General features: G+C 43.0%; 1 protein-coding gene across 3 annotated transcripts; it reads left to right on the forward strand.

Annotated features, from left to right (window-relative positions):
• Positions 1-10,480, forward strand: LOC100835418. 3 transcript variants are annotated; one of them, XM_024462590.1, is made up of 4 exons: positions 1-388; positions 987-1,198; positions 7,906-8,277; positions 8,346-10,480. In XM_024462590.1, the coding sequence occupies exons 3-4, from the start codon at positions 7,958-7,960 to the stop codon at positions 10,186-10,188; spliced, it is 2,163 nt and encodes a 720-aa protein (XP_024318358.1). In that variant the 5' UTR covers positions 1-388; positions 987-1,198; positions 7,906-7,957; the 3' UTR covers positions 10,189-10,480. The 3 variants fall into 3 exon arrangements, with proteins under 3 accessions (XP_024318358.1, XP_010233958.1, XP_003571102.1); XM_010235656.2 differs by lacking the exons at positions 1-388; positions 987-1,198 and adding exons at positions 3,633-3,944; positions 5,968-6,104; XM_003571054.3 differs by lacking the exons at positions 1-388; positions 987-1,198 and adding an exon at positions 3,633-3,944.
• The last annotated feature ends 2,934 nt before the right edge of the window (positions 10,481-13,414 follow it).

Consider the following 13,414-nt stretch of genomic DNA (forward strand, 5'->3'; position numbering starts at 1 on the left):
CTGCGCCTGCTCCTGACCGAGCCTTCCCCCAGATATGTACGAGCTGTCCTCTCCCTCTCCTCCCTCCCCACCTCACCCGGCGCTTCTCTCTCCCCACTTCTCTCCGCCGTGGACGACCTCCCATAATGGCGAACTCGCCTGGCCGCACCCAGCCGGAGACATGAACGAGCTCCCCTGGGCTGCACCCGCCAGATCTGGGTTCCCCCGGCCGTTATGCCGCTAGAGCCATGGACGAGCTTCCCGGGCCGCACCCTGCTGGATTCGGGCTCCCCCGGCCGCACCCCGCCGGATCTGGGCTCCCCCCGCCGCGACCCGTAGAGTTAGCCCCCCTAGAGTCCTAACGTGATCTCTCGTCTCTTGTTGAGTTGCTTCTGATGATTGTTGTCAGGTAATAGAGCCAAGCATCCCCCGTTTGGTATGTGTATTGCAGGTAAAAAAGTAATAGGAGTAGCAATGTGCATTCCCTAAACTGACTGGATCAATCTCTTAAGTTTTGTCCTGATTTGAGTTGACGCTCTCTTTTGGTGACCATGGGGCAAGTTGGTTATGTTTCCCTCTTGTTCATACCATTTTCCATTTCTAATGTGACAGATACCAGGCTTGCCTGAGTTGTGTAAGCTCCAAGGTCGACATCTAAAATGTTACCATCGAGTATCTTTAATTTCTCAAGCAGTGTGTGTTGCTGTTGAATGAGGAATTTAAATTCGAGTCAACAAAAACGATTTATTTACATGTTTTTGCACTTTCCTAAAGTTGTCGTAGACAGCTTGTAGAAGAGGATGGAAAGATGCATCCGGCATTCAAATATACCTCTCTGATTAAACAACTAAGATATTAGTTCTTGAGTTGAATCTCCATGTGCAATGCTCCATTTTTTTCCTGGTTCTGGTTGTATACATATGATCATTTTGTTTTTGCTAGGATTGCTTGGTTAATTACTCCCTCCGATCCTAAATTTAACAGTGATTTCGTTCATTGCAAAATAGACAGTTTGGTCTGTACAAGGAGAGGAAAAGAGCGATTCAACTGCCTGGGGGCTGAAAACAAGTCAAAGAATTGCAGCAGGGCAGCGACACGCCGAGGGCCGAAGCGGAGGCATTGGCTTGGCGGGGAAGGAGTTGAGGATGGTGGGTGACGGCGGTGACCGTACCCTACAGCATGACGAAGGAGATGGGAGAGAGAGATGCATACGGTGAAGGTGAGTCGCGATGGTTCGAGATGGATGGCGGTATTTCAACTGTAAAATATGGAGTAAACAAAAAAATCGATTTTTTCAAAGAGGGGAAGGGGTGCGAGAAGTTCGTACTCTTTAGATTGTAGAATTATTAGGTTGTAAAATATGGAGTAAACAAAAACCTGACGACCAAGCCCGAAAACCCGAGCGAGCCTAGGCTTGCCCCTTGGGTCAGGCTTGGGCTTTGATTTTTGACGTGAAAATACTATCTTGTGTAAATTGACGCTTTTCCGTCCCAAATCCCAACCCTCGTTGCCATATGTAGTATATGTTTCATCATCAAATTTGTCCTAGCGAGTTAATTGCACCCTAAAGTCAAATTTGGTATAATTTTCATCCTAATCTTGTCAAAATTAGGTTGATCTTTCCATATGTCATCGCTTGGTATATTTTTATTGGGAGGTACGAGTATTTAGTTCAATTTTCCCTAAAGTTAAACTAAATATCACAACATTCTAAGCAAGCCCTAAGTTAATGGGGATGATGAGATGGCATCACGCATAGGACCCTAATCCAATACTCCCTCCATTTCACAAAGGTTGTCGTATTTGGTTTCGTTAAGACAAGATTTTGACCAAGAATTACTCTATTAATATGTAACTTTTATGATGCAGAATCATGATTATTAGCAAGAACTTTTAAAGACAAATCTATTGATATAAATTTGCATGTATGAAAAACACATATTAATAGAGTTATCGTTGGTCAAGCTCTTGTCTTAACAAAACAAAATACGTCAACCTTTGTGAAAATGAGGGAGTAGTTGTGGCTATACCAAAGTGGATCCTCACGAAGATGCACACTGCCGCTCAAAGCGGGAGTGAGAACCTGCACTAGGTTACTTCCCAGGCGATAGAGTATGGATAATGAGCTAAGTAATACTCTCCGTGTCTCATATTAAGTGATTCAAATTTATCTAACTATGAACTTATCTATATACTAAAATACGTCTAGATAAATGTAATATTTCGGCACGTAATATGGGACGGAAAGAGTAGATTGTTAGGCTGCTCTAATAAGATAAATAAGAGAATAAAGCTGATGAAGAGGAAAAACAAACAGTATTTTGTACCACATAAAAAAAGGTTTGATCAGTTTGTTACGAGACGCAAAGATAGGGAAGCTTATTAGTATTATGTTGCACAAGTAGAGGTTTGTTTTGTGGAAAAAATAAATGAGCAAAGAATATAATGGGAAAAAAGTACCTGTTTGCCGAAAGAGAAAATGAAGAACTGTTTGTGGAGCATTGAGAAACAAATAATAGAGAAATCCTAGAAATTTTAGGTTACTGTCGAGCGTCAACTTAGAAGAAGAGATCCTTTTTAGCCCTGGAAAGCCCTATTAGACAAGTTGGCCTATAAGAACTCACTAGTACAGTGGCCGTGCGCTGCCACAACCTCTAAATTCCTTTCATTTTCACATTGAACATAGGATATGCGAAAATTCATCCGTATTAAAAAGACAACATAATCTTATAATCCAAGTCTCGTTATCATGGAATACATGGATCTGTGCCAAACTACTAATTTTCACAAGAAGATCAAATCGAATATATTGAGAGAAATTGTGCTTGACAAATAAATGAACGATGCCAATGGTTTTCTCCTAGCGGTTTGTTGCATGGTTCGCGAATCGGGCATCGAATTCAGTAGAGAAAAATCTTGATCAATTACCCTACCTTTACCATACAAATGGGTAGGATAATGGGTAAGATTTTTATGCCCAGAAGTAAATGGGAAGGGTAATGGGCTAACTCATCAAAACGAACCAATCAATGGTTAATCCCCAATTTTCCCATCAAATTCTTCTGGAAACCTATAGAGAAATCCCGTCCAGGTCTTGCTGGATGCCTGGACCTTGATGAGGGCGCTACTACATGATGGAAATCTAGAAGCAATTCCCCGTCAAATTGCTCAAGTAGCCCGCCCTCCACCTGCTCCGGCTCCGAGGAGGACAGCATGGCCACCCGTGTCACCTCGTCGGTGGCTCCGCTGCCTGCGTCCAGGAGTCGGTCCTCGGTGGGGGCCTTGCCATCCACGACGAGGTAGCCACAGGATGCGTCGGCGCATCGGTCAGCGGATGGTCTGGACGCTCGCGGTGAGGACCTGGAGACGGTTGCGGAACCACGCGGCGGCGGGCGCGGCGGTCCATGGTGGCCAGACACGCGTGGAGGTGGCGGGCGGAGGTCGAGCGGGCCGAGCGTAGCGAATAGGAGAGACAGTAAAATTGCGGGAAAAACCTAGCGTTTTGCACGAAAACCAGTTTTGTTTGTAATTTGGACTGCACGTTGAGTTTTTGAAAAACAGAAGGGGCAAAATGCAAATATAACCGTCGTCCTACCGTCAAGAAAACATTGCTCTCTTTTTTTATTAGGGATAGAAGTGTAATTATCGCCACTTACGGGGCCGTCGGGGCGGCGCCTGCTCGATCCCCTTCCCCTCTCTCTCGTTTTTTTCCTGGTCGCCCCGAACACCTCTCTTCTCCCAAAGTCTGGATCCCCTTCCTCTCCCTGGGCTCTTCCTCTCCCTCTTCCTCTCCCTCTCCGAGCCGTCAGCACCGCCAGAGGCGGAGGACCGAACCACCTGTAGCTGCGCGGCCACAGCCTGCACCGGACTGAGCCAGGCTTCTCCCTTCATCCCTCTCCCTGCCATCAGCACCGCCGCCTCAGCCAGTAGGGGACTGAGCCGCCAGTGCCTCCGCAGCCTGCAAGGTACCGAGCCAAATCTCTCCTTCCATCCCTCTCCATACATGTTGTAGTCCTGGCCGTACACGACCACGGCCGGCGCGGCCAACGGCGCGAGAAGACGCAGCTCCAGCGGCTGGCCTTCACGGCAAGCGAACCCAGCGGCAGGCCTTCACGGCAAGCGAGTAGGCAACGGAGAGAACGGGAGAAACAGCGGCTGCGCAGTGGGCAGAAATCGTCTCTCCCCCACGGCTGCCTTCTGTGAATGGACTTGCAGAAATTCCCAATCAATTTTCCTTCTATTTGCTATGCGTATCAGGTGTTTGTCATAATTTCTCTAGGAGCTATGTCTCATTTGTTAATTTGTCAAGGTTAGCAAGCATATTTTTTATGTGCTGTGATGATGCATTCGACACAGCTATTTAGCGTATGCTCTTGTGCTTTATAAGTACATATACATGGAAGCCAGCACTTTGAGCTGGATCTTTCGAAGAAAAAAAACCGTACATGTGCTTTATAAGATGCGACAATTACATTTCATCAGAACCGCTAGTTTGCACAATGTTGTCAATCTCAAAGAATGCTTAACATGTTTGAGACAACAAAATGCTTTGTACTATGTCTTGCTAAACCGGCAAATAGGCACAGTGAACCTGGCAGATAGGTACACTAAACCGCTCAATTGTCATGTTGTTTTACCACCACTCAATTGCCATATTATTTAATCCTAGTGACCAGATTATTTTATCAGATTTGCCATGTTTTACCGCTGCCCAATTGCCATGTCCTTTATGCCTAGTTGCCAGATTATTTGATCATAATGGGCATGTTGTTTTATCACCGCTCAATAGCCACATTCTTTAACCATAGTGACCAGATTATTTGATCGTAGTTGCCATGTTTTTTAACACCGCTCATTTGAGCATAATTGCCATGCTGTTTAACCACCGCTCAATTGCCATATTATTTAACCCCAGTGACCAGATTATTTGATCATAGTTGCCATTTTTTTTACACCGCTTAATTGGCATGGTTTTTTACCCCTAGATGCCAGATTATTTGAGCATAATTGCCATGTTATTTTACCACTGTTCAATTGCCATATTATTTTACCTTACTGACCAGATTATTTAATCATAGTTGCCATATTTTTTTAACACCACTTAGTTGCCATGTTTTTTACCCCTAGTTGCCAGATTATTTGAGCATAATTGCCATGTTATTTTACCACTGCTCAATTGCCATATTATTTTACCTTACTGACCAGATTATTTAATCATAGTTGCCATATTTTTTAACACCACTTAGTTGCCATGTTTTTTACCCCTAGTTGCCAGATTATTTGAGCATAATTGCCATGTTATTTTACCACTGCTCAATTGCCATATTATTTAACCTCAGTGACCAGATTATTTAATCATAGTTGCCATATTTTTTTAACACCGCTTAGTTGCCATGTTTTTTACCCCTAGTTGCCAGATTATTTGAGCATAATTGCCATGTTATTTTACCACTGCTCAATTGCCATATTATTTAACCTCAGTGACCAGATTATTTAATCATAGTTGCCATATTTTTTTAACACCGCTTAGTTGCCATGTTTTTTACCCCTAGTTGCCAGATTATTTGAGCATAATTGCCATGTTATTTTACCACTGCTCAATTGCCATATTATTTTACCTTACTGACCAGATTATTTAATCATACTGCCATGTTGTTTTAGCACCGCTCAATGGCCATATTATTTATCCCTAGTGACCAGATTATTTGATCATAGTTTTCATGTTGTCTTACCACTACTCAATTGCCATATTATTTATCCCTAGTGACCAGATTATTTGATCATAGTTGACATGTTGATTTATTGCCGCTCAATTGCCATATTTTCTATTTCTAGTGACCAGATTGTTTGAGCATAGTTGTCATGTTGTTTTTACCATTGCTCAATTGCCATATTTCGTACGCCTATTGACTGGATTATTTGACTAATTACCATGTTATTTTTACCATTGCTCAATTGCCGTACACTTAGCTTTGTGACTGTTTTAAGGATCTGGATTAAATTCTCCTGAGTGCATAAAAAATTAGTGGTGGCGGCATCAAGAGACGCTGAGAGATTGGGTTGTCGGTGGATATAGGAGGGTAGCAGTAGCAACCTCGGATGTGAATGTGTATCGGTATACATCGGTGTGTAATTAATAACTTGTCCTGATTCAATCTTTTAGTTTGTAATTTTTGTACATATTTCATCATATAGTGTATTTCTATATAGTGATTCTTTAGCAGTCCGCATGAGGCAATTTCTATCTAATTGAAAACAAATAAGAAGCTGATGTGCGAATACAAGTACCGTACGCTGCTGTAAGGCGAGCTACAGCATGCTGCACGTAGCTGGCCAGCACATGAGCGTACAAATACACGTGCGGAGGACATGGACGCTCGGGGCCGCAAGACGCGCCGCAAGGTACTGGGACGCCGCTGACTAACACTACGTGGGGCACGCCGCTGTCTACTTTTGTCCAATTATCTAGTCCAATTTCAGCCCACGGAAGGACAAGATTGTAATTCCTTCTTTGCAGAAGGACCTGATATTTTCCCCATCTGCTCATGACGGCACCAGCCCAAACTGAGGACCAGTCTCTGGCTCTCTGCACAAATTCCCAAACCCTAGCCAGACGGCCGGATCTTTGGTGCCCCCCACCGTGGCGCCCCGTCGGGGGTCGCCGGTAGCTCCGCTCCCGTCTTCCCGCTCCCTAGGTTAGCTGTTGTTTGCATAGTGCCGTGCCGGCGACCAGCGTGGTCTCGGAGCGTGCGGGACAGCAGGCTGCGGTGGGGCGCGGGCTGTTGGGGCGAACTGCAGTGCAGCGTCAAGCTCAAGCGAGCGGGCCAGCGGCAGTGGGAGAGGCGCTCAGTTTCAAGATTTGATAGCAGGATCAACTGATAAATCCCATTCTGTTTTTTATTCTTTTATCCTGGGGATGATCTTTACAACAATGTGAGTATTTCTCTAGAGCATAGTACTCCCTTCGTCCCATATTAAGTGCCGAAATATTACGTGTATCTAGACACACACACACACGCGCGTCCATTTTTAGACAAATTTGAGTCACTTAATATGGCAGGAGGGAACCCTCTCCCTGTGACAGCTTAATAGCTGATGGTTGGGGATCACTAGGGCATCCATAGATTTGGCGTAGATGTAGGCTCGATCGCTCGAGTAGGGAACTATAAGTATGGGGAATGTGTTGGAGCCAAATTTCAGGATAGGAAAGCATGTGGGGCACAAGTTGGGGTTGCTCTAAAAAGCTTAGAGCTATAGAAATTTAAATACTACGGAGTATGTTTCTTTGCCAATCATAAGTGTAAATTACAACGAAGTCATATCAGTTGAAACTAGCTAGGAGACTAGGAACGTTATATCTAAAAAGTTAAATTTGTCGGGGGTACTTTGCATTACCAGCACCAAAAATACCGTTATGTAGTTGGTAAATTTCTGCTGCATCGTACATGTGAAGCACTCTATAATTAATTTACACTAAATTAACCAACTGAGAGAAAACGATAGAAGTGATAACTCTTCTGGCCTCTGGATCTTAGATGCACACGGCTAACCAACTGAATTTACGATAATCTGTCTAAAGATTATTTTCCTTATTTGTTTTGATTGTTGAATTTTTTGGAAACTCTGTCAAAGCAATGCTCCATTTTATATGTCGTGTTGTACTTTACACATTGTCTACTTTAGTCCACACTGTTATTTTCTGTTATTTTTAGTTAGCTCTTTTAATGATGTCCTGCTATTTGTGTCACTTAAGTCTTAACAATCTGTGGTTTGAGTCTGAGGAACAAGTAATATTGCAGCATAATTATTTCTCGAACCGGAAGCCTTTTACTGTTCAAATAAGTACTGAGTGAGCAGTTAATATTTTTTACAAGTGATTTTCTGTGTAGGCTAACTTGTTTTGCATAAATCCTATGAATTCTGCAGATCATCTTTGGGATTTTTAGATTGGCTATAACATCTTAGGAAGGAATAAGTCATGGGGAGCAGACAAATTGTCGCTGTTCTTCAACTAGGTGGAGTATTCACAACTGATGATGATGGGGGTATGACCTATTCTGGTGGAGAGGCACACGCAATGCATGTGAAAAGTGGTTGGACATTTAAAGCATTTAAAAATGAGATATCTTCTACCCTCAATAACCTCAAACTTGATTCCTATGCGTTCAAGTACTTCCTTCCGAGAAATAACAAGACTTTGATTTCAATTTCCAATGACAAAGACCTTAAGCGCATGGTGGAATTCCATGCGGAGTCAGAGACCACATACATCTATGTCATTAAGAAGGTTGAAAACAGGTAGCCTTCTGACTGATATAAACATCCCTTTAAGTGGATTCCATAAATGACATGATATATCTTTGCAGGGTAAAGAGCTCCGTAGCAGACTCTGGCGCTCCTGCAGATTTGGCTGTGATAGCGACTACCCCAGATGGATCCAAGCGGCAAAAGATCTGTGCAAGTTGGGAGAATGCCATCACTGGAGCTGGCCAAGTGTTTGAAGGTCCAAAGGAATTTCGTGATGCATTACACAAGTATGCCATTGCACGTAGGTTTCATTACAGATTTATCAAGAATGACTCTACTCGTGTCACTGTGGAATGTACTGATGAAGGATGTCCATGGCGCATACATGCCTCCAAATCTCCTTCAAAGAAGGAGTTCATGATCAAGAAAGTTGTTGGAAGTCATACCTGTGCATCGGAGACAGTAAATAGTCATCGTCTAGCGTCTCAAAAATGGGTTGCTAGTGTTATTAAGGAAAAATTACGTGATAGTCCAAACTACAGGCCAAGAGATATTGCCAATGATCTCCAGCGTGAATACGGACTCTGCCTGAAGTACTCTCAAGCTTGGCGAGGCAAATTAATAGCCCGAAAAGAACTTTACAGCCCACATGAAGAGGCATGCAATCATTTACCTTGGTTTCGTGATAGAATTTTGGCAACAAACCCCGGGAGTCTGGCAACAGTAGTGACATTGGAAGATTCAAAATTTAGGTTCTTTGTTGCATTCCATGCATCCCTTCATGGTTTTGAGCATGGCTGCAGGCCTCTTATCTTTCTTGATGTGATATCTGTGAAACCAAATAAGCATTGGAAACTATTGGCTGCTACTTCCGTTGATGGTGAAGGTGATGTGTTCCCAGTTGCATTTTCTGTAGTGGATGATGAGTGTCAAGAAAATTGGCATTGGTTTCTTGAACAGCTCAAAGCTTCATTGCCTGTGCCCAGAGAAATAACATTCATATCAAATGGCAAAAGTGATTTGTGGGATGATGTTTCTCTAATATTTCCAGATAGTTATCATGGATACAATATCAACTCTTTCATTGAAGAATTCAAAACACAATTGGATGATGGTTGGAGTGAAGAAGTAAAAGATACAATGGTTGAGCATCTTAAGGAAGCAGTATATTCGTGCACAGTTGATGAATTCAATCATTATATTGAACTCATCAAGGCTGAATCTGATAAACTCGCTGAATGGCTTATGGAGACTAAACCTGAGCGCTGGTCAGATGCCTTCTTCAAGGGGTCACGACTTGGTCAGTACACGAGCAATATATCTGAGACAATTGTTGACTGGATGCCCAGCAGATATGAGCTCCCGGTAGTGCAGTTGCTTGATACAATCAGATGCAACCTGATGGAGATGATCTACACACGCAGGGAATCTTCAAATGCATGGTCCGAAGTATTAACACCGTCAGCCAATCAGAAGATCCAGGAAGAGATGAGCAAAGTTCTTTCACTCAGTGTGGTTTGCTCAACTGAAAATCACGGGAACAATAATGTGTTTGAGGTGTGTGATGGCTCGGTCTATATTGTCAACATTGATACATGGGAGTGCACCTGCCGAAAGTGGCATGTGTCTGGGATTCCTTGCTCACATGCACTTGCGGTATTTGAGCGAACTGAACAGAATCCACTAGACTACTGTGCCAAGTACTTCACAACAGAATGCTACCGCATGACTTACGCCATGTCAATCAATCCAATACCTGATGTTATGGTACCATCTGCATCAACTGACCCATCGCAGAGCGGGGGATTGGTACCATGCCCTATTCTAACCCGACGCCAAGTTGGCCGACCAAAGGAAAAGCCAGCTGATCCCCGTATTGCAATTAAAAGGGCAGTGCGCTGCAGCAGGTGTAAGGGCTATGGGCACAACAAAGCAACTTGCAAAGTCCCTATCACAGCATAAGTTGTGCCTGTTATAAGTTCTCAACTGTAAATTATGGTGATAGTTGCTTTTATGGTCCCTTGCGAACTGTAGTCCAACCTTTATTTCCTCGTTTCTTGGATGATCTGTGGGACATAACCTTTTTTGTTGACCATTCGCTGTACTGCTGCTGTCCATGGGCTTGACATTGTTGAATACTTAGAAGGAACATTTCCCCGTAAACAGAATGGTGGGAAATATTTTGGAAATTGGATGTACTGATGCACATTGTTATCCATGTCTTTTTGTGATTTATCTGTAACTCTTTCAGGAATTCGGCTTAACCATTACTGCCCTCTGTTTAGCAATATTTGGGGCAATGATTGAGTTATCCCATGATTCTTCGTTCTTTGGAGTTTGGAGACAGTGCATACTTTCCAGGCAAAAAATTGTGTTCTGTTCTGTTCCGCGCCATCCAGATGCACGCTCCCGTGGCTCGCGATATCCTTGAACCAGGGGATAGAGACTGGAGAGGGCCCACCGGCAGGCGCCATGCCAGCCGCGGCCGTCCACGCTGGCAACGGGATGGAGGCCCCCGCCCACGTCAGCAGATCGGTAGGGCCGATCTAAAGGCGGCTCTGCATGCCATCGAAACAACTACTGGCGAGAGAGACTCCTCCTATTCCCTCGTTCCCGCAGGCCGGCGCACACACGCGGCGGCGGCGGCGGCGGCGGCGGCAACAAGAAACGGGAGCCCGGCGGCCAGGGGGAAGGCACGCACATCGGCGGCAGGAATTGAAGGTACTGCCCTGTCCTCGCATTGCCGTCATATATGAATTGGATCGTCGTTGTTTGCTGCATATACTCCCTTGTATAGATTTTATTTTCTATACAATCCACGGCACTTGTTTCGAGATGGAAGAGTATTAATTGTCGATCATGAGGGCGTGATCAGGCTGGTTAATCAGTTTGATTTTATTGATCATGAACTAGTTCGATCGTTAATTACGACTTGGGTGAGGCCGGTCGAATCGTCGACGGCCAATGTTGACAGATTAATATAGGATTACTTAAAGTTTGGTCGACTGTAATGTAGTACTCGATAGGTACTACGTAGAAGATGCGAGCCGCATGTAACGTTGGACATCCGAGATCAATCCTCTGAGCGTTTGCCTTGCCTATTGATGTTCGAATAAATGGCAATGGGGGACTGGGTGTTCCGTGCAATAGTAGCATCTTCAATTCTTCATTTACAGAGATAAGTAGTACACCAATTCGTAAAGCACATGCTTGTAATGTAACACAGAGCTAATACCTTAGCTATCGTGTCATCAGTAATATTAGCAACCCCAAATCCAATTCTTATTAAATCGGTGCTTCAATATCCCTTTTTAGTTAAAAATCGCTGGAGTTCAAGTATCTGTACATATGCCCCGCTCTTTGCGGTTGTGCGCATCTTTCCAATGCAAAGGCTGGAAGACAAAAAAAAACTTTTTTTCCCAAGGGAAATGGATAGAGAACAGTCTGCTTGGTGAAAGAAACGATCGTCAGAAAATAGACTGGAGGCTGATGGTCAGGAGTTTTTTTTCGGGGAAGTTGATGATCCAAAGCTATTCCACATTTCTGGTGGTTTGGGCCCAGTATTGCAGCAAAGAAACATGGACTGGGGCACTGGGCTTTTCTCTTTTGTCAATGTTTTTTTTTTGCGGGGACTCTTTTGTTGAATTTGATTAGGCAGAAACGTGCAGCTTAAATAGGTTAGTTGGCTGGCTGGCGTCCTTAATTCATTACCGGACAAATTATAGCCGCTGTGTAGTCCTACGCAGCTACGCTGCAACAGCAAGATGTGCTTGTTGTTTTGCCCCGAGTTGGAACCGTACTTGCATCCCGAGATTACGATTAAAATGGTCCGATGCTACGATTCGTACAGCATCATTAGTTGCCCTTCTTGGCCACCATCTATTGCATTTCCACATTTACATTCAAATTGCTACCACGATCTTAGACGTGCTAATATGTTTATGCGGGCTAGACCGTAGACATGGCATGCGTACCTTTGCAATCTTGCTTATGATCATATTTAGTGCGTGTATTGTTCGTATGTTCTTAATTAAGCATGGTCTTGATTTATTTATACTAAAGTGCATCGTGTACTATATAGTCGTATATATGGAAAACCACATGTTTCTTGGATATTGGTATTCCAGCTTGATTTATTCACAAGATTCCACATAACCTTCGAATAATGTCAGAATATTTACCTACGCGAGAGGCTTGCCATAGAAGCAATTGGGTTATCTTTCTCTTTGTGCCCTTTAAATGAAGTAAACTCCTTGTGATGTACTCGATCCTTGCATATCTAAGACTCGCTGTTCTCCATGCGGTCAAAGTTTCAAGAATTTTTCTTGAAAAAAAAGTTTGAAGAATTTGACTGCTACGCGAAAGTATATAGATTAGACATGTAAGAATAATATCATTGTATTTGTCTAACAAAATAATTTTGTAACCACATTAATATGCAAAATACATATTGGTAACAAAATAAGCCAAAACTGAAGATATATGGTACAGTACATTCTTTAGAGATATTACACAAATACCAAACTAATTGTTTTTATCCTTGGTTCCAATTAATTATTTACTCAAAGATATATTCTAGTTAAAGGCAGGAATAAACCTTTACAACAACAATATCTCTTAATGACAGGTTGCTAAACCATTTAATGAGTTACACTATTTTTTATTTTTTATATAATTGACACAATATTTGAACACTGATTATACAAAATCTCCATACCATATATCAAGAAATGATTGTTAGATATACTCTACTGTGATAGTCCAATAACAAGCACTCCCTCCGTCCCTAATTAATTGGCGTCCGTTTTTTTTGCAAAAAAATCCTGTAAATTTCCGAAATAAACCCGCAATCCACGTTCTATTGGAACTTTTGCGAAAAACCTCCTGTAAAATTTTGAAATTAACGCGCAGTCCGCATTTAATTGAAGATGTGGACTGCAGATTTATTTCAAAATTTTACAGGATTTTTTTTGAAAAAAAACCGGTGCCAATTAATTAGGAACGGAGGGAGTAATCACGATTAGTCCGGTCTACAACCAGGTAGAGGAGGTTGAATTCACATGTAACGTCCACCGTGTTGCTTTAATTATGAGTTTCAGTGAATGTACTTAGTATAGGTGTTGTACAACTCGGCATCAACTTGGTGTACTAACTTCTCTAATCAACCCCCCAAAAAGGTACTCCTTTC

This window comes from Brachypodium distachyon, chromosome 3 (genome assembly GCF_000005505.3).
Source record: "Brachypodium distachyon strain Bd21 chromosome 3, Brachypodium_distachyon_v3.0, whole genome shotgun sequence".
In the NCBI taxonomy this organism is placed as follows: domain Eukaryota; kingdom Viridiplantae; phylum Streptophyta; class Magnoliopsida; order Poales; family Poaceae; genus Brachypodium; species Brachypodium distachyon.